Source organism: Gobio gobio (genome assembly GCF_949357685.1).
Source record: "Gobio gobio genome assembly, chromosome: 6".
Classification (NCBI taxonomy): domain Eukaryota; kingdom Metazoa; phylum Chordata; class Actinopteri; order Cypriniformes; family Gobionidae; genus Gobio; species Gobio gobio.
The window spans coordinates 47,552,878-47,572,288 of NC_137102.1; the positions used below are offsets into that span (position 1 = coordinate 47,552,878).

General features: G+C 37.9%; 1 protein-coding gene across 4 annotated transcripts in view; it reads right to left on the bottom strand.

The window, feature by feature from the left end:
- The window catches only part of cadm3 (cell adhesion molecule 3), an 82,796-nt gene that overhangs the window by 62,050 nt on the left and 1,335 nt on the right, over nucleotides 1-19,411 (bottom strand). For all 4 annotated transcript variants that reach the window (XM_079818905.1, XM_079818906.1, XM_079818904.1 and 1 more), the window contains exon 2: nucleotides 19,156-19,347. In XM_079818905.1, coding sequence (XP_079675031.1) covers nucleotides 19,156-19,276 — 121 coding nt within the window. In that variant the 5' untranslated portion in view covers nucleotides 19,277-19,347. The remainder of the gene's footprint in view (nucleotides 1-19,155; nucleotides 19,348-19,411) is intronic.

Sequence of the window (19,411 nt, forward strand, 5' to 3'; positions counted from 1 at the left end):
TCTGATTCATTAAGTTACTGTACAAAGTAAGAATAATAAAACAATATAAAAATACAAATTAAAATGTACTTATATAATATATTATTTTACACTACCATTCAAATGTTTGGGCTTGGTAAAATAAGCAAGGATTAATTGATCAAAAGTGATAATGTTACTAAGATTTCTATTTAAAATAAATGATATTCTTCATACATTCTGTTCAACAAAAAATCCTGAAAAAACACTTCCACACTTTCCACACTTCATGAAGCAAGCAGGACAACCATTTTAAACTAATAATAACAATGACAAGTAGAAATGTTTTTTGAGCACCAAATCAGCATATTGGAATGATTTCTGAAGGATCATGTGACACTGAAGACTGGAGTAATGATGCTGAAAATTCAGCTTTGCCATCACAGGAATAAATTACATTTTAAAGGTACACAATATTATGTACACTACAACATTTTTTTTGTACAAAATTAACTAAATTTAAATCAATAAATAATCAATCCTTCTTTCAAAATGTGTTTTTGTTTTACCCTGATTCCCTATGGTTAGTTGTCAGAACTAGTGAGAAAGGTCATGGAGCAGATAAATCTCTAACCTCAAGGTAATCACCCATTTTAAAAACTATTTTATTTTCAAGGAAGTACTATGTCTATTAATGGGTATAGCTACAGTAATGTCTTCAGCTGACAGCTTGAGATCCTGTCAATTGAAACCGGTTATATCTCTTAAGCCTTGTAGTGAATGTTTTATGAGCATATTAATAATTCATTAATAATTAATTGACCATAATCTTCCACACAGTCACACAGAGGCGAAGCACAACCAAAACAATGTTCTTCCACAAAATGCAAGTTTTGTTTTTTAAAGCAGCACTAGGTAACTTTTCAACCTTCATAATATATTTTCAAGACTCTTGTGATGATACATCGGCTTACAATAGGTTGAATGACACGTCTGCCATAGCCTGACGGGGTCTGTATCGTTTTTAATCGTACTGTTAAACTTCGGGTTTCGGGAAGTAACCCGAGAACAAAAAGAACTACAAAATTCGACTGCTTTACGGCATATACGTCACGTCCACCACCACCCCCACTTCCTTAAATTCGGACGTGCGAGCCCAACTATTGTTTGTTTGCCAAATGTTATAGTCATGGCCGAAGCAGCACAGAAAAATAAGAAAGCAAAGGTTTTGTCGGAGGAAAGCAAAAAGAGGAAACGAGAAAGTGATCGGATTAAAGGCAGGACGAGGATCAACATTGGGCCAGCGTTTGCTCGTTGGCGTGAGCTGAAGGAGGAGGGGCTACATTCTTGCAAGTAAATACGTAATACATACAAAATCATATTTTAGGATGCCTAACATGTCTGTGATATTGGTTTATTTGTCTTTCCTCAAGCTTTAATGCAAATCGATTTTTCGAATTTGCAGATTCATCTATGGTAGCTTGATATTATAATATTGACGATATATGGTTATTACCTACCACTCAAACATTGAATTGAAGTATCATATAGATTCTGTAAAACGGTAACCAATAGACTAGGCTACTATAATGACGCTGGCTTGTAAACGTGAGCATCGCGATCATTTAGCGTTTGAAAAAAATAAAACCCATGAAATTATATTCATATGACATGCTGAAACATATGCCACTGTAACGTTACCTGGGATGAAGACATTTCACACGCGACGCAAGCAGAACACCTGCATGTGAACTCCTCCTGCATATATGCGTATCATGGTTGTCATGTCAACAAATGCATGTGCGATGCATCCCCTGATGTAGGATGACTGAGTTTACGACAGTAGTAGAGGACAATACTGTTTCCCAACTGTAGGGGGACCCCGAGAGCAAAACCTACCTAGTGCTGCTTTAACCGCTAGAGGACCAAAAATGACATAGTGTACCTTTAAAATAAATAGAAATCCGTTATTTGTAATTGTAATAATCAATAACATTTCACAATATTACTGTCTACGTCTGTATTGACTGTTACTGAATGATTTTTTTATCATTACATAAATAATAATAATAATATATAATAAGGGTGTAATGTCTTGATTATTTAATGTAGACTATGTTTAAATAAATGTCATGAAAATGACAGCCACTGTGTATAAATTATTTTATTTCAACAACGAATTGGAGTAAAAACATCATTTTATAATTAGATTTAGAAATTAATGCAAATATAGCCTTATGTTAAAAATAAATACCAACTGAATTTAGGCTAATAGTTTGGGTTCTGCTGTTATATTATAGTAATGTACAAGTAATGGCTCCCTAGTTTCCAGCATTAGCAGAGATATATTTTTTTTATCTCTAAGAAACTTTTAGTTATAATTGAATTTATTTAAGGACAGACACAATTTGCTCAGTAAACTTCTGTTTAATAATATAAAAATTAAAAAAGCAATTTTAGTTTTAGTTTTCTCTCCCCCTGTACCGAACTCATACTGAACTGTGACTTCAAAACCGAGGTACGTACCAAATAGGGGTGTACCGGTACACGTATTCGTACCGAACCATTTCGGTACAGGGCTTTCGGTATGGTGCACGTGTGTAGGCCTACTGAACGGTTCCGAATGCAATCTTTAACAGTTAACAGTCGGCTTGTTTTAAGCGCGGAACACACTTCAATCCGAGTTCCCACACGAACATATTACATAATCTGTCCATTTTATCACAAAAATCAAACGATAAATGCTGTTTTGACGCTCTTTAATGTGACGTGACTGATCATTATATAGGCGCGTTAGTTTAAGCGCCGGCGCAGCGCGAGTGAACTCAATCATCTCTTCCTAAAGAATAAACATGAATTAATATATTAAGGTATGTTGAGGATACATTACAACTTACTGAAACGTATCATATGTCTGGTAATCGCTCAATCGGTGTTTCAACGGCGGAAAGACGTCAATAAAACAGCTTGTAAACGATGTCATGTAGCATTACATTTACCTCAGGCAAGTCATTCAGTGTCCACAGCTGTTAGTTCACTAGAGAAATCAACTCCTTCTCTAAATATATGCACTATATTAGCCTATATATTCATTATATTCAACTTAACCTGTTAGTGACGTCTTGATTATTTAATGTATGTTTAAATAAATGTCATGAAAATGACAGCCACCCTTTATAAATTATTATATTTCAACAACGAATTGGAGTAAAAACATAATTTTATGATTAGATTTTGAAGTCATTGCAAAAATAGCCTTATGTGAAGTTTACATGTTTGCATGTGTGTTATTGAGTGTTGATTATTATATCTAAAAATAAATAGCAACTGAATTTGGGCTAATAGTTTGGGTTCTGCTGTTATATTATAGTAATGCGCAAGTAATGGCTCCCTAGTTTACAGCATTAGCAGAGATAATTTTTTTTTATCTTTAAGAAGCTTTTAGTTATAATTGAATTCATTTAAGGACAGACACAAGTTGTTCAGTAAACCACTGTTTAATTAAAAAAAAAATTATATTTAGTTTTTTCTCCCTGTGACTTCAAAACCGAGGTACGTACCGAACCGTCAGTTTTGTGCACTGTTACACCCCTAATATTTAATACATTTCATAATGATATTACCAGCTGAACATGTAGTATAGCAGTGACCTAATGTTAGATAAAATATCAGCACTGCACTCAAAAAGTACTGTTGAAACAAAACTAGAGTTGTTTTCAAAATGTTGTAGTAACACATATCATAAACAAAGGTTAATCTACTAAATATATGCTCAGAAATCATCCAAGGAACTTCTAATAGCTCTAAATGGGAGATAATTGAAGAGAAACAGAAGCATGACTTGGTAATGGAGGAGAGGGCGCAACCTCTGCTGTGTACAGTTATTCCTTCCCCCATGTACAGTGAGGAAATACAGCGGAGACAAGATCCTCACCTATTCTTTGAAAAATGAAATTTCACATTAAAAAGGAGCAGAACGTGAAGTGCTTGTTAAAGAGATGAAAAGTTCATTCAATTAAAACGGAAGCGGCAGAGAATAGGCTGATTGTTTTTGAGTGTTACGGCAAACACTCAGTAGATCCCTTTGCTAATGATAGCTTCACTAATCATAGTCATCGCAGCAGAACAGCGCGCCACAGGATCATTGAAGGCATAAACAAACTTACCAGCTCATCTGTGGTTTGTCAGCAGATCATATTATCAATGATTGTGGATCATTTCCTAGAGGAGAATGACCTCTGCTTAAGAGCCTGTGATGCCTCTTACTGTCAGAGAAGCTAGTAAGCATTTCCTGAAAACATGATTCATAAGATAACAGTCTATGGAACTGACAGGGTTCCCTGCTTCTTCTTAACACCAGTTTCTTCTCTCGGTTTTTTCCCAGGCCTTCTGCTCCACAGACTTACATTTCAACAGAAAGATGCTGGCAACAAAAAGAGAGAGAGAGAGTGAGACAGAGAGAGAGAGAGAGAGAGGAAACGTACAAAAAATAGCCAGAGGGTGTGTGAGAGAGAGAGAGAGAAAGAGAGCGTAAGACCGCGAGAAAGAATCAGCAGCATTAGAAAAGGTGCCAGCAACAAATCTGTCCTCTGAGTTAAGTGAGCCACTGGCACTTACACACAGCTCTCCCGCCTCTAAATCTCATCCACATTAATGATTGGCCAGCATTACCGCCCGTTGCTTAATCTCTCATCATTATTGGCCACATCTGGAGGAGCCAAGCCGCTCAATCAAGCCACCGCCGCATGTTACGCTGAGGTAAGGAAGCAAACACACCAGCACTTTCAAACAGATCGCATTTCCCAGGGAGCTTTGCAGTGGTAAACACAGCCCCAGGGCACTCCTGAAAGCAGGAAGTGTGATCCAACTGCCAACCGGCTAATTGGAAATGCTTTCCTCCGTTCGAACGGACAAGGCTCTCATTCCTGTGGACCCGAGCACCGTCCCGCAGAACCTTTGAAGCCCGCTACGGAGTCCCTTCAGCTTGCTGCACAATAACGACATGGTGCAGACAGGAGAGAACCAAGTCCATGATTTTATTCATGAAAAATATATCACGGCCGATGTCGGCTGGATAAAAATACCCACATAAAGTGGGCCAAACTGCTTTGAGTAGAGCACTGTGATGTTTATCTGGGAATGTTATGATGTCATCAGTCCCATGGATACGGTCTACCTTGTTTTTGGAATTTAATTATTAGGCTTTATTGCTGAGAGTGGTACTCCTGCAACACTTCCTTTTCAATTGATTTGCCACAAAACGAAAACTTTGAACGTGTTGCGCTGGGATCTCTTTGATTAGATTGCCCTCTTGATTCACTTTTAGATATTATTTTAAGATTATATAAATAATTAAGCTAAGAAATAAATCTGAATAGATGTGAACCTCTGTTGCAGTAAATCCCAATCATTCCCACTTGACAACAGCAGTAAAAAAAGGAAATGTGATGCATTTTTAGAATGCTTGGAATGCACCCCCCCCCTCTCTCTCTCTCTCTCCCCGATGTGTGTTTTCCCAAGCAATGAACTGGTGGTTAAGGACAGGCTATTGCATTTTGCAAAACAAGTACGCCACAGGGCAATTCATGGTTTGGCATTACTCTATTCCCAAGAAATCAGCTCTCATCCTACAGCCCTCTAATGCAGATAGCATCAGTTTTAGGAGCTTTGGATCTCAGCGTCGTGTCAGAGTAAACATATTGTATGATGATGAATCTAGGGCTCCACAGTTATTTAGAGTTAAGATGGAAGATAACAAATAAGCAATAAGGAATTATCCATCGACTGTGCATGCATATAATGTACTGAGACAATTCAAACCCCTCTGCAGAACACATGTTTATGACTTCAAACTTAACTTATACATTGGATTTCAAAAATCCAGAAGAGCAACAATCCATGGGCAATCTTTTCTTACGGAATCATATGCTTTTGGCTGCTTCCGAAATTGCATACTTCCCTACAAACTTTGAATTAGAATGACAGAAAGAGGACTTTTTTCTATCTATCCTTAAAAGGGACCTAGTATACCTCTTTTTACAAGATGTAATAAAGTCTCAGGTGTCCCTAGAATGCGTCTGTGAAGTTTTAGCTCAAAATACCCCACAGATAATTTATTATACCATGTTGTAAATGCCAATTTTTGAGTGGAAGGGAAAAAACATGCTGTTTTCGTGTATGTATCTTTAAATGCAAATGAGCTGCTGCTCCCCGCCCCACTTTCCAGAAGAGGGCGGAGCCTGTACAGCTCATGCCTCTGCCAAAAACAAATAAAACATCTGTTTGGTTTTGATTATCATCTCTATCGCGGTCATGCTTACATGACATTGCAGTTCTTTATCATCCTGAAAGTTTATTATCTGCATGCGTTTTAAAGCCATATCAGTCTAAACTTCTGATATATGGTTTTCTAAGCATATACGCTGTTAATATGAATCAAACAGAAAATCACTCACTGTTCTTGATTTAAATAAATTAGTAGCTTTAATAAGAATACATTTCTTGCTTATGCTGCAGTTAAATGCTCTGGCAAAGAGATAAACATGGCAGACTGTGTACAGCTCACTCAGGGCAAAGTCTATGCTCATAGGGCAGAGTCCGTCAGCAGTCATGGGCGGGGGCCTGTGCATTTGTGATGTCACAAAAGCTTAAATCTGCAAATGGCTTGTTCTGAAACACTGCTTATGATTTATGGGGATTAAAAAAAGAGGAGTGAGTGGATTTTTACCATTATAGGGTGGTTGTGTACACACACTGCCAACACACATTTATGTTCAAACCATGTAAACGTGAATTTTGCATAATAGTTCCCCTTTAAGGACTTTAAACATGGAGACTTCCAGAAGATTTTTAAGGTTTTAAGATTAAGATTTGTCATTTCGAAATTACAAATGTTGCTTTTCCGGACAACCATGACAGTGGCATGAAATCAAATTTGCTCCCTCAAATCAAATTCGGGAAGTAAACTGGAATTTAAAAAACATTCTTAATTCAGTTTTGAACGGTGCACAACCCTGGCTTTTAGGAGCTAAAATGGCATTGTTTTAAGATTCCAATAAGCTTGTTGCATCATCTCATGAATATGTACGTCTGAATATTTCTGAAAAAGCGCTCACACTCTGGTTAATGACAGGAGATCTGTATCTATCCCAGCTTACACAGGAAACATGAGAAGACATAGTGCATTTAATCCAATCAGATAGCCACTCTTACATCTCTAGATACAAGCATTTTGAACTCACAGAAGTCTCAACACTTAACCTTAATCTAATAGGTCAAGTTTCTCTTGCTTGTACACAAGCTCTGCACAAACCCCTTGACACGAGATGACTTTCTAGAGTGCACAAAAAGGTTCACATAGCCAGCAAAAACGAGAGAAAACATACCCTCAGCACTCTTCAGTTTTTTGGAGTAGACTCTCAATTGTATCACTTTCTTACTTACGGATAAGCTCTCGTACCGGTGGGAATTTTTTTTTTTCAAGCTTTGGGAAACTACATTTCCCAGGAGTCAGTGGAGGGTTCTAGAGATCGTAGATAGGAAATAATGTCCTTTCTCTGACTTTGCGCGTCTCACTCGGGGGTTCCGGCATGCAAACGACGCCAAGACAAGGGTGACTTTCATTTCCCTCTCTCTCCTTCTGTTTGCAGGTGTATTTCACATCCAGAGCCACACACAATCTCAACACACCTACTGATCTCATTCATGTCCATAAAAACCCTGAATAGCCGTATACTGATTACAATGATCTTTATCCAAGTCTACATTGAAACAGGACAGCCACTCTGGTGCTGGGCCAGGAGAGCCAATTCACATTCATTACGTACCTCAGAGCAGAGCTGGCGTCTCTAGATTCGTTTTTAGGGTTTTCGCATGCCACGGCTTTGATTGGAAATGACTAAAGGGACTCAGTGGTTCCGTTCTGAGAATCTTTGCAAATATTGTACTAGAACAACATTAAATCATCTTACTCTCAATTAATTTGACATTACGGTTGTTAAGTCAGCCACCACATCCAAACATATGAATTTGTTTTCTTATCCTCGTGATCTATTCCTCTTTAACACCAGCCAAATAAACGATCAGCAGGGGGAATGTTGCAAAAAATGCTAATGACCACATGATTGAAAACAAGAAAATACTTTTTGTGCATTAGTCTATTGAAAAACACATCACACACTCAAATCAAACACTCATACTTCCATATTACATGCGTGTTATATTCTCCCAAGAACTTACATTTACATTTGCACATTTGGCAGACGCTTTTATCCAAAGCAACATACTGTACACCGCATTCAAGGCATACATTATTGGTTCATGATCTTGTTGTTGCCCTACTTTTTGAGCTACAATAACTTTTTATATAACGTTTACAAGCAATACAACTATGATATAATTTTGACTGCGAGTGAAAGGGAGTATAGAATTGTGCAAACAAAAATCTGAAATATGTTTCAAAGATTCAACATCATGGACCTTGCAGACATTGACAAATCTAGCGAATCAGATTCGCTCACTGTAATTGCCTGGGAGCTTTGTTTTTCAGTGGAATTAAAAACATGGGCTCCCAGGAATTGCGTAAAGCTAGTCAGATTGGAGCTTGATGTCTTTAACGTCTTGCCATTTTGTTGTGCAATATGCTTTAAATGAGCGCCTATAGGTAAACAGTATGCCCATATGTCCAAAACCAAACGACCTACCAACCTTGACCAGGTTTTATGACATCACAAATGTGAAAGCTTTTCTACATCTGTGATGCCGTATTGCCTTCTAAGATACCTAATTTTCTATGTATCCTTCTCAGAGAAGAATTGTTTCTTTTCAGTTGAGACGCTGCCTATTGAAGGCGGTTGAAAAAAACTTCATACAAGGTCTTGGAACAGAGCTTATAGTAAACAGACAGAGTACTTTTAAATCCATATATAGGACCAGATTTCCAAACAGTTTGCGCCAGTGCAAACCCTCTTTTGGCGGTAAAAAACTACTGTCACGATTTAATAAACACACACAGTAAAAAAATTGCGCTGAAAAGGCGTGGACAATTATTTTTGTGGCTGACCTTATTGCATATGCTTTTGGAGTTTCCCTTTCAGGCACAAAATTTATGGGAGAAGAGTATTTAAATTAATCTGGCAAGGTCATTTACTAAAATTCGCACTTGTCAATTTACTGGTGTTTGCGCTAGGGCTGTGCGATACTGAAGAAAAATGCGATATGCAATACCTTGTTAAATAATGCGATATTCGATATGCGATACGATATTGCTTTAAGTGTGTAAAATCTATTTAAATTATTTTAATGATTTGAATGATACCATTTATGTGTTTGCTTTTTTTCCCCAGAAAGAATGTGATCACTACAACTTCTGAAAGTGACCAGCAGCGTTTTAGCAAAAATTAATGTCACAAATCTGACAATATAATTTTAAAATCAATGTAAATAAATAAAAAATATAATGCCAATATTTAAATACCAAAAACTCTTTGCTTGACTTGGTAATATAGTTATATCAACCTAAAACTTAACATCAAGAACATCTAGGTAAGATCTAACATCTAACTAAGACACCTGAACTAGGGGTGGACGATTATTTTGTTATCTTTGTTATTAAAAATAAGAACAAAAAACAGTAGTCTTCACATGAAATAAACACTGATACATAATAAAGCTACAAAGGTTATTCAGCCAAGAGCACTAAATGACGTTCTCTTTTTCTTTGTTGTTTGACAGACAGCGGCAGGTTTACTGTACTGTCACTTTAAGACCTAATGCAAGGATCCTATTGACGCGCATTCGGTTTCTTTCCCCAACTGATATCGTTCACTTAAAGCATAACCGACTGTGTTTACATGAATACTCGTCAAGACAGCCATTTTTACATAACTGTGTGTGTATTTGACAGTTTGGGTGTGTAACAAGGCACAAAACAGAACTGAAGGGATCACACGCTTTCAGAGACGTGGCTTGTGCGCACGTTTCGGTGTGTGTGTCAGACAGCAGACAGCGCGAGACTGCAAGAGTTGTTTTTCACAAGTTATTGCGTTTAATAACTTTTTAACGTCAAGCAAGTCACATAAGTAACAGTCGTGTACCCAGTCTATTCTCTGCTATATGCGTCGACCTAACACCCACACTTTTCACAATGTTGAAGTAGACTAGTAAAATTATTCAGATATTGCGTGCCGTTGCGATATGCATATCGCGATATGTACATTTGCGATAATTTCAATATATTGTGCAGCCCTGGTTTGCGCCATTATTTACTGTCCAAAAAAACCATGTCTTAATGCAGACGCTAACTGGTAGATTGGTCATTATGGAAATGATCCGGCTGCATCTGTGTTCATTAATTTGCGCGTCATCAGTAGATCGCACGTAGAACTGTCCACTCCCATTTGCGCTTTTATGGAATTACGCTCTTGCGCTAATTTGCCTTGTTTAGTAAATCTGGCCAATAATCTTTACATTTAAAAACACTGTTTATGTAAAAGCATTTTGTTTTAATGCTACAGTGTGTTCATCGTAATGGAATATTGTTTTAAAATATAATCACGTTGGCACATCTAGCTGTATCGACAGCCCTCTTATACAGGGACCATTGCAATACTGTAGTATGATGGTATTTGTCTCTACAAATGGAAACACAAGAGAACAATAACAGCCACAGCCAGGATAAGAAGAACAATCTACCTCTCTTTGAAATTAAACGAGTAAATCAAGCGAGAAAAAATTCACTTTTGAGTAATTAAAATTTTATTTTCTATAAACCACTTCTTAAAAAAATCAATAATTATGACTTATAAAATGTCCCATGGGTGGTTTCTCCACATGCAGGCCTATCTGGTGTTTTCTTGTGTTGTGTGAGAAAAGCCATCACGGGTTAAGATGTGCAAAGTGTGTGGATAATTTGTAAGCCTGTCGCCTGACTAATCAGTTTTTTAGTGATCCATTACTCTGCATTATTTATGCTAAGTAGCCATTCTGTTCAGGACCATTTATAATGAACATTACTCTAAAGATCTCTTAAAGGCATTCGATAACACAACACACACACACATAATACCCCTTTAATCCTGACATGCTTTCACAAACATGCACATATGTCAACATCACTGAGGTTTTACACCGTAAGACTGCATAAATCACTCCGTCCAAATGTGCACTAGCAACACGAATAACCATCAAAATGTGTCTCAGGTCAGTGGAGGGACACAACAACATGCTTCAACACACCGCCAGCAGCCACGCAATGCCGCAAACAAACAAAAAGGCTCATTTTCCCTTGCAGTGTCTCTTTTGATGAATCTGTGATGCACAGTTGTTAAGCCCTATAAAATGAGCCCCAGAGCTGCGCCGTCCTCTTTAAAATGACCTTTCAGAATTTATCAAGCAGGTTATGGAGGATATCCAGATGCTTCCACCACATGTTGAGCTGCTCGCAGACATGTCGCAGAGGATGTAGCACACATATCGGAGGCTACGGGTGATCTGTCCTACAAGTCACACACACACACACATCAGAGACCGCATGAGCAACACAAGCGCACGCACACTCGCACAGACATCAGAGACTAGAGGTGAAAACTCCACAAACACATACACACTTCAGAGACCATGAGCGATGAACTGGATATCCCTCACACACATACACACTTCAGAGACCAAAGTGAAAAGTTCTCTCTCACACACAGCCAAATTCAAATACGTAGGCAACACATCAGAGACCATGACTGGACATCTGAACACTCTCTCACACACACACACACTTAGAGCCTACTCAAGAAACTACGAGTGAAGACCTGATAAATTTACACATTATATAACTTAAATAATGATACACATGCTAATCTTGTTTCCTTTTTTAAGAGCTTTCAACTTACAATATAGTTTAACAAATGTGAAGACATAGCAATAGTTATTAAGAATAACAGCAAAATATCAAACACCATAGCTCAAAATAGAAACAGACAAGAACTAAAGCTAAACTTGTTTCCTCCACCGCATTATTTTTGCAGATATAGCCTATATAATCTATGACGTAGCTGCAAAAGAAAGCATATTTATTTACCTGAGTTGTGAATGTGAGTTTGCAGTGTAACCTCGTCTTTCTATTGAGACGTCCTTTGCGGGACGCACACGAAAACAAACACAGCGCATCAAGTGTAGGCTTGCAGATTCACAAGCAAATAACTCTTATGAGCCGTCTCTTTTCAGTGAATGAATCTAAATTGGACAGCGCGATCAGTTTAGGCCCTGTCCGAAATGGCAGGTGCACACCTCATGCTGACTTCATGTGCACTTGAGATCTTGTGGACTAAAGCCAGGTGCACACTGTATGATTTATAATAGTCCTTCACAACTGTTGCTTGTTAGACTGTATATGAACATGATCCCCGCTGTAAGCCATGTCACACAAAAGGGTCTCAGTTGTCTTTAATGTCAGACAGCACGGCAATCAGGATGCGTTAAAACCGGACGCATGCAAGAACCCTTGCCTGGTTTTACATTATCAATCCGTGGCAGTGATGGTTAGCTCCAATTACATGCGGGATTGAAATGGTGGCTAGCAAACAAAAACAATCTCTAGCGTTAATTTTGATCATGGCTTTTCTTGAAAAGAAAAAGAAAAAAAAGAAAAGACCAAGACGTGTGTGGGTGTGGAGAGAGTGCACTATGTAAATGTCATTTATTTAGATCAGTGAGTGAGTGGCGGTTCGTTGTTGTCTCACTAATTGCATCCACAGATTCTGCGCTCCTATTGGTTTTTGATTTGACGGTTGTCATAGGAGAAGGCACACTGCAGGACTGCGTCTCAAAACTTCTGACGATGTCAGAATTTCATCAGAATCGCAACGGTAATTCATTGGCTGTCGGGTAGCAATCAAAGACTTTAGACTAGCGATAAACTAGTAATCAAAGACTTTTGATTCTGGCCCAGGATCAGAGGAATCTACAGGCCACTATGTATGTGTATTTTGGTGGTGCCAACGCAGATTTGAGTGTTTGCTGTGATTGTACTTGTGAAGGGATTGATGGCAGACTCGCATAAGATCACGCCTGAGTCGAGATTGCGACCTTTTAGCGATTAATCGTGCAGCTCTAGCACGTGCCTGCTAAGACCACAGGGTGTCCCATTTGTCGGGTGCTTATCAGTCAGAGGGCTGCATCCTAGTGAGGCTGTGTCCTTCCTAGTCCAGTCCTACGTGAGGCTTGTAGGCTAGATTCTTCCTAGTAAGTGTCTAGTCTAGTAAGTGTGCATGGCCAGAGTTGGGGGTAATGCATAACAAGTAACTTGAGTTACGTAATAATATTACTTTTTCCAAGTAACTAGTACAGTAACGCATTACTTCTCAAATTTACAACAAAATAGCTGAGTTACTTTTTCAAAAAAGTAACCCAAGTTACTTTTTCACATTAATTTGACTGACAGCTCTCCTGCCCCCATGTTGAGAAACATAAGTGCAGAGGCGTTGTGTGTAAACATGATGGTTATTGTAGTGAAGAGGTCTTTACCGTTGCACAAAAATATAACTTTTTTGTTATAAACAAAAACAAGCCCAGCCCAGGTGAGAAAAAGTAACGCAAAAGTAACGTAACATATTTCTTTTCTTAAAAAGTAACTAAGTAACTCAATTAGTTACTTTTTAAGGGAGTAACGCAATATTGTAATGCATTACTTTTCAAAGTAACTTTCCCCAACCCTGTGCATGGCTAGGTCATAAATGTTTCTATCAGTTAACACTATCAAAATATTTTATTTAAAAAATCTTTATATTAACTTATTTTCTATTAAAGGCACAATATGTAAGTTTTTTGGATTAAAATACCCCAAAAACACTATAACAGTGTTATATGTTTTGTTGACTTGTGTTCTTACATTATCCCAGATGTTTCCAAGAATGTTTAAATCCAGAGAAATTAGCTTTTTTTTTTTACCAGGACATGGACTGTGTCTGTTGTCTGGCTATCACCAGACCAAGCTCAATTTAAGATTGAACATTGGTCTGGGGAGTCTGCTCTGCTCTGTATTTTCTACTGCACAAGAGGCATGCATTATTCAAATGACCCTGTACGCAACCGATTAGTCCTTCAACCAATCAGACCACGCGTGATAAACAAGCATAATTCAAATGACTCAGTATGCAATTGGATAGTCCTTACATTTACATTTATGCATTTAGCAGACGCTTTTATCCAAAGCCACTTTCAACTGAGGAGTACAGGAAGCGATCCATCATGTCCTTCCACCAATCAGACCACAATAGGCGTGATCAATGGGCAACAACCCATCACTTATCTACCCGTCATCGTGTTAAACCCACCAATAGCATGCCAGGTGGATAAGCCAGTCTGTGATTGGGTCCCGCAAAAGTGTAACAGAAGCAGTAGAAATGAATGTACAGGTTTCCAACCTGAGTTGCAGGGCGAAATCAAATCGCCGGCAGATCAGGCTGGGTTTACACAGTCTACTGTGTCTGTGCAACGCCTATCAGTGACATCATACCTGCGTTGCCCTCGATTTCCGATTTCCTCGATTTTTATTAGACAAGGGAACAACTGTTTGGATACATAGACAGAAAATGAATCATTGTTATATAGCTCAACACGTTTAGTCTTATTGTTTAAATCTCGTTTTCTTGATTTACCGCAAGTACCATGTTTTACCATGATCTAGCTTACAGCAGTGTGCAACAAGTGTCTCATAGCAGCCGGCGAGCGAACGCACAGAGTAACATTAGTACGACATTTTCAACACGCTCAAATGTATCTAATATGATCAACAGCGCTGCGTTACCCCACATACCTTTGACCGGAAGAAGCGGAAGCGTGTGTCGTGCTCATTTCTTATTAGTAATTGCTCCAGCGGCCACGTTGCGCTCATACTACAGTAACGTTAATAAACTCATCCATGAACATGATTTCTCATTCCGTCCCAATTCTTTTCCATCGGCTGTGAGGTGAAGATGACATATCCCATGAATCCGCATTCAATCCCGGTGTCATCAAGCAACGCCTTTGTTCTTAATAGGCGACCTCTAGCGGCAAAAAACGACATATTGTACCTTTAATGCAGCACAGGTAATGACAACCATCTGTGGTTTCCCAGTGGTTTACATTATGCAGAGTTTAGCATTATGTGATGCATTTACAACTAAAAAAAATTACAAATGAAATTGGTCAAGCTCAGTGCCTATTTATTTTCTGCTAATTCTTTTTTGTGAATTGGAATATGTGCAAAGGATTTTGGGTGATGGGAGGATGCAAAGGATACACTTGATGTATCCTTCAAAGCAGGCCAAATGAAGGACATGAAATGAAGGCTGCCTTCAAAGGATCCTTTAAATGAAGACATCCTTTGACAGAGCTTGATGATGTGGCAGCTGAGATATGCACCCTTACTAGGACGCGGCCTTCCGATCGAGAAGCAGCCGTCATTTTAGGTTTCAGAAGGGTGAAAGAATTTTATGAGCCAGCTTTTTTTGGTGAATCAAAATTAGACATCACATCTAGTATAGTCTGATCATTAGAGCTGCATGATTAATCGTTAAAAGATCCGGATTTTGATTCAAACACCCACGCAATCTTATTCCTTAAATGACAATGATTCAGTCAACAATGTCTAGATTGGCACTGCTGTTGACCCAGAGAGAGCAGCTGTCATGTACAGTATAGGTATGAAACAGCTTAATAGCAGTCTTTTCAACCACATAGTATCATCATCTTACAATAATTCAAATTATCACAGAAGTACTGGGATAAAAGGTTATACCTCGGATATAAACAATGATGTCTACAGTAGCGATTAAAATAGAGTAAATCACCTTTTGAAAGTAGCTTGATGTTTCAAATAACGATTGTATCAATTACATCTTTACACCAGTAGGTGGCGACAAGTGACTGTTAAAAATGTATTTGTCATTGAATCATTCATTCAAAAGATTTGTTCAAAAATGCTGATTCATTCAGTAATGAAACAAGTGAAGTCTTTATGAGTGAGTCATTGAATCAGATTTTTTTTTTAATTCAAATGAATCAAATATTTTTAAATAGACTGCAGCAATTAACATTTTGTCTGAACATCTAGTAGTAAATTACATTTTTTTTAATTGTCTATTCAGAATCGTGGAAGAATCATGATCTCTATTTTACACAAAACAAAGAATCGTGCAGCTCTACTAACCATCCGATAATATAACCATCATATACATGATTACAGTTGGAAAGATGACAGATTTGTTTACTAATGGCGAAAGTTACGTTGTCAGCCTAATACACTTTTTGTAATATGTAAAAAAATATGATTTACACACTAAACTCAGCAGAAACACCAGCACAGTCTGCAAATTTTGAAAAGCTCATACCTCGATTCATAATCTGAAAATGTTTATTCTCACTAAACGTTACTGTGACTTTATATTTTTATACTATTTTTCATATTTGTATTCTTAGAATTTGTATTACTATGTTTTTGTTGTGTTTGTATTGTATATGTGCGCTGGAGGCTTCAGCACCAAGAAAAATTCCTTGTGTGTGCAAGCACACTTGGCCATAAAAGCTCTTTCTGATTTCTGATTTCTGATTCTACACTTCATAGCGATCGGCTGTCGCCTGGTGTTTTCACCTGACATTTCTCAACTAGGCTCTCTACTCTCGAAATATTCTCCGATCCACTGTCAAACCTACCCTGCTCGATCCTGTTTCTCAGCTTCCATAGGAATGAATTGAAAACGCCCGCTCAGCTCCACTTGCTCTCCACTTGCCCTCCACTTTTAATGAAGTCAAAGACGAGTTACCAATTTTATTATTTGTAATTAATTAAAGTGTTAGTTCACCCAAACAATGAACATTCTGTCATAATTTTCTCACCCTCAAGTTGTTCCAAACCTGTATGAGTTTCTTTGTTCTGCTGAACACAAAAGAAGATATTTTGAAGAATGTTGGTAACCAAGGAGAAAGAGCAACCATTAACTACCATAGTAGGGAAATAAGTACTATGGTAGTCAATGTTTGCTCTCTCTGCTTTGTTACAAACGCTCTTCAAAATATCTTCTTTTGTGTTCAGCAGAACAAAGAAACTCATACAGGTTTGCAACAACTTGAGGGTGAGAAAATGATGCAGAATTTTCATTTTTGGGTGAACTATCCCTTTAATAAACAATTTTTTATTATATTTGTTATTGACTCTCAAGATCTGACTCTCACACGAGAGCACAATGAACAAAATATTCTAAGATTTTTTTTCTCTTAATGCTCACCAAGCATTTATTTGATCAAAATGTAATTCATTTTTTTAAATGTCATTTATTTTTGTGATGATTTGGTCCTGAAGAAACATGTCTTATTATTATCAATTCAATGTTGAAAACATTTGTGCTGGTTAATAGTAAAAAAAGAAGAAAAAAAAGAAATTTGAAATTGAAGGTGGGTGGGCGACTTTGTACAACACTGAAGGTCATGTCAGCGAAGGAAAGGTTTTCAAAAGCAGGTGGAACCAGCATCACAAGTCATTTAATGTGATGTACAGTCACAGACCACATCATCCGGAACACAAAAACCTGCAAAACATACTGTGTCCCTCTTTAGATCCAGCATTCAATATGCTCATACACATATGAGCACCAATCACACAATACACACTCTCCACTACAGCACATAAACCAAAGTAAGAGTTTCTTATGCAAAAAGCCTGCATGCACTCACACATACACTCACATTCGCATTAAGGATGCATAGGGTTAGTGGATATGCAAAAGAACAAAAAAGGCACAATAATGAATTATGCAGTGAGCAGCAAAAACAGCTGACAGAGTTTAAGTGTTTGTCTGTGTGTGAGAGAGAAGACCAGGATCGATAGAAAAGAAAGAAAGAAAGAAAGAAAGAAAGAAAGAAAGAAAGAAAGAAAGAAAGAAAGAAAGAAAGAAAGAAAGATGTTCAAAAATATTAATAAAAAAAAACAATGACACCATCTCTCTGAATCCGACATCTCAACACAAATCTCAGTTTCACATTTCATAATGAAAAGAACTCTACCACAATCATCATTCATGAATAATCATCCATATTTTCACTCAAAAATGTTGGACACATTTGATAAAGATCTGTTCAGAGAGTACTCTAGAGAGACAATACACCTACACAAGCCTAGACTGATTCAGTCCAACTCATTGTGATTGTGTAATGTACACTTGTGCAGTAGCAATTATACTTCAACTAAAAATTAAAAGCAGTTATGATCTCCACTCATCAGTCTGCTGAAACAGTGACAACCAGGCATTTCAACAAAAGCTGCATTCCTTACTGAACCGCATTTCAACTTAATAATGAAAAAGGATTTTGTAATGAAAAGGTTTGATGAAGATTCTGTTCAGTCCTAAACTCCATAGAGGACCAATGTAACAGCCACACACCTACACAAGCCAGAAGACTGATTCAGTCCAACTCAGGAAGTTGTGTAATATGCACATGTGCTTGAGGAGATAGATCTGTCCTCTATGGTGTATTTGTTCTAAAATAAAAGCATCTATGATCTCCACTCATCAGTTCCTCCAAATCAATCGTTTCAAGCCCGTTATTTCAAGTCCATTAAAACACTTTATAATTAAAAGATTTTATAATAAACAGAAGATCCATCTTCATTGGAATTGCCTGCTATAGCATTGTGTAATGTGTACACACCTTAAAATAAAGCTTATTTAATATCCATGGAAACACAAAAGGTTATTTATAGTGGAAAAAGCTTCTTTAGATTTTTTAAATGGTTCTGAATCACTGAAAGGTTCTTTGAGGAACCAAACATGGTTCTCCAATGGCATCTCTGCAAAAACACAGTTTTGGAACCTTTATTTTGAAGAGTGTATGAGATAGATAGATAGATAGATAGATAGATAGATAGATAGATAGATAGATAGATAGATAGATAGATAGATAGATAGATAGATAGATAGATAGATAGATAGATAGATAGATAGATAGATAGATAGATAGATAGATAGATAGATAGATAGATAGATAGATAGAGAAGGGGTATGTGTGCTATTGTTCACAAAATAACAGAACACAGCAGAAAATTCCGTTGGAGCTGAGAGGAGGGGGAGGCTCCTCTGTGCCCCACGAGCTTATTAACGGCTCTGTGATTCCCAGAAACTGAAAACACGAGGGGGGAGCAGGGGGAGTGTAGAGAGGGGGGTTTCTTACCGAAAACGTAGTTGCTCCGAACGGAGGTCGCGAGAACCATCGTCAAGGCCGCGAGAGCCCTGATAGCGGCCCGTTGGAATGACGGGAATGTCATACTCTGACGCGCGCGCATCCCGCTCATCCGTCCAGTACGTTAAACCCAATAGTCCTCTCGAGGCCAGGAGAAGTGGAGAAGCTCACTGGAAGCGCTGACTGGAAGAAAGGACACACACACAAACACGCTCATTAACAGACGGAGCGAGCCGATTGGTCGCAT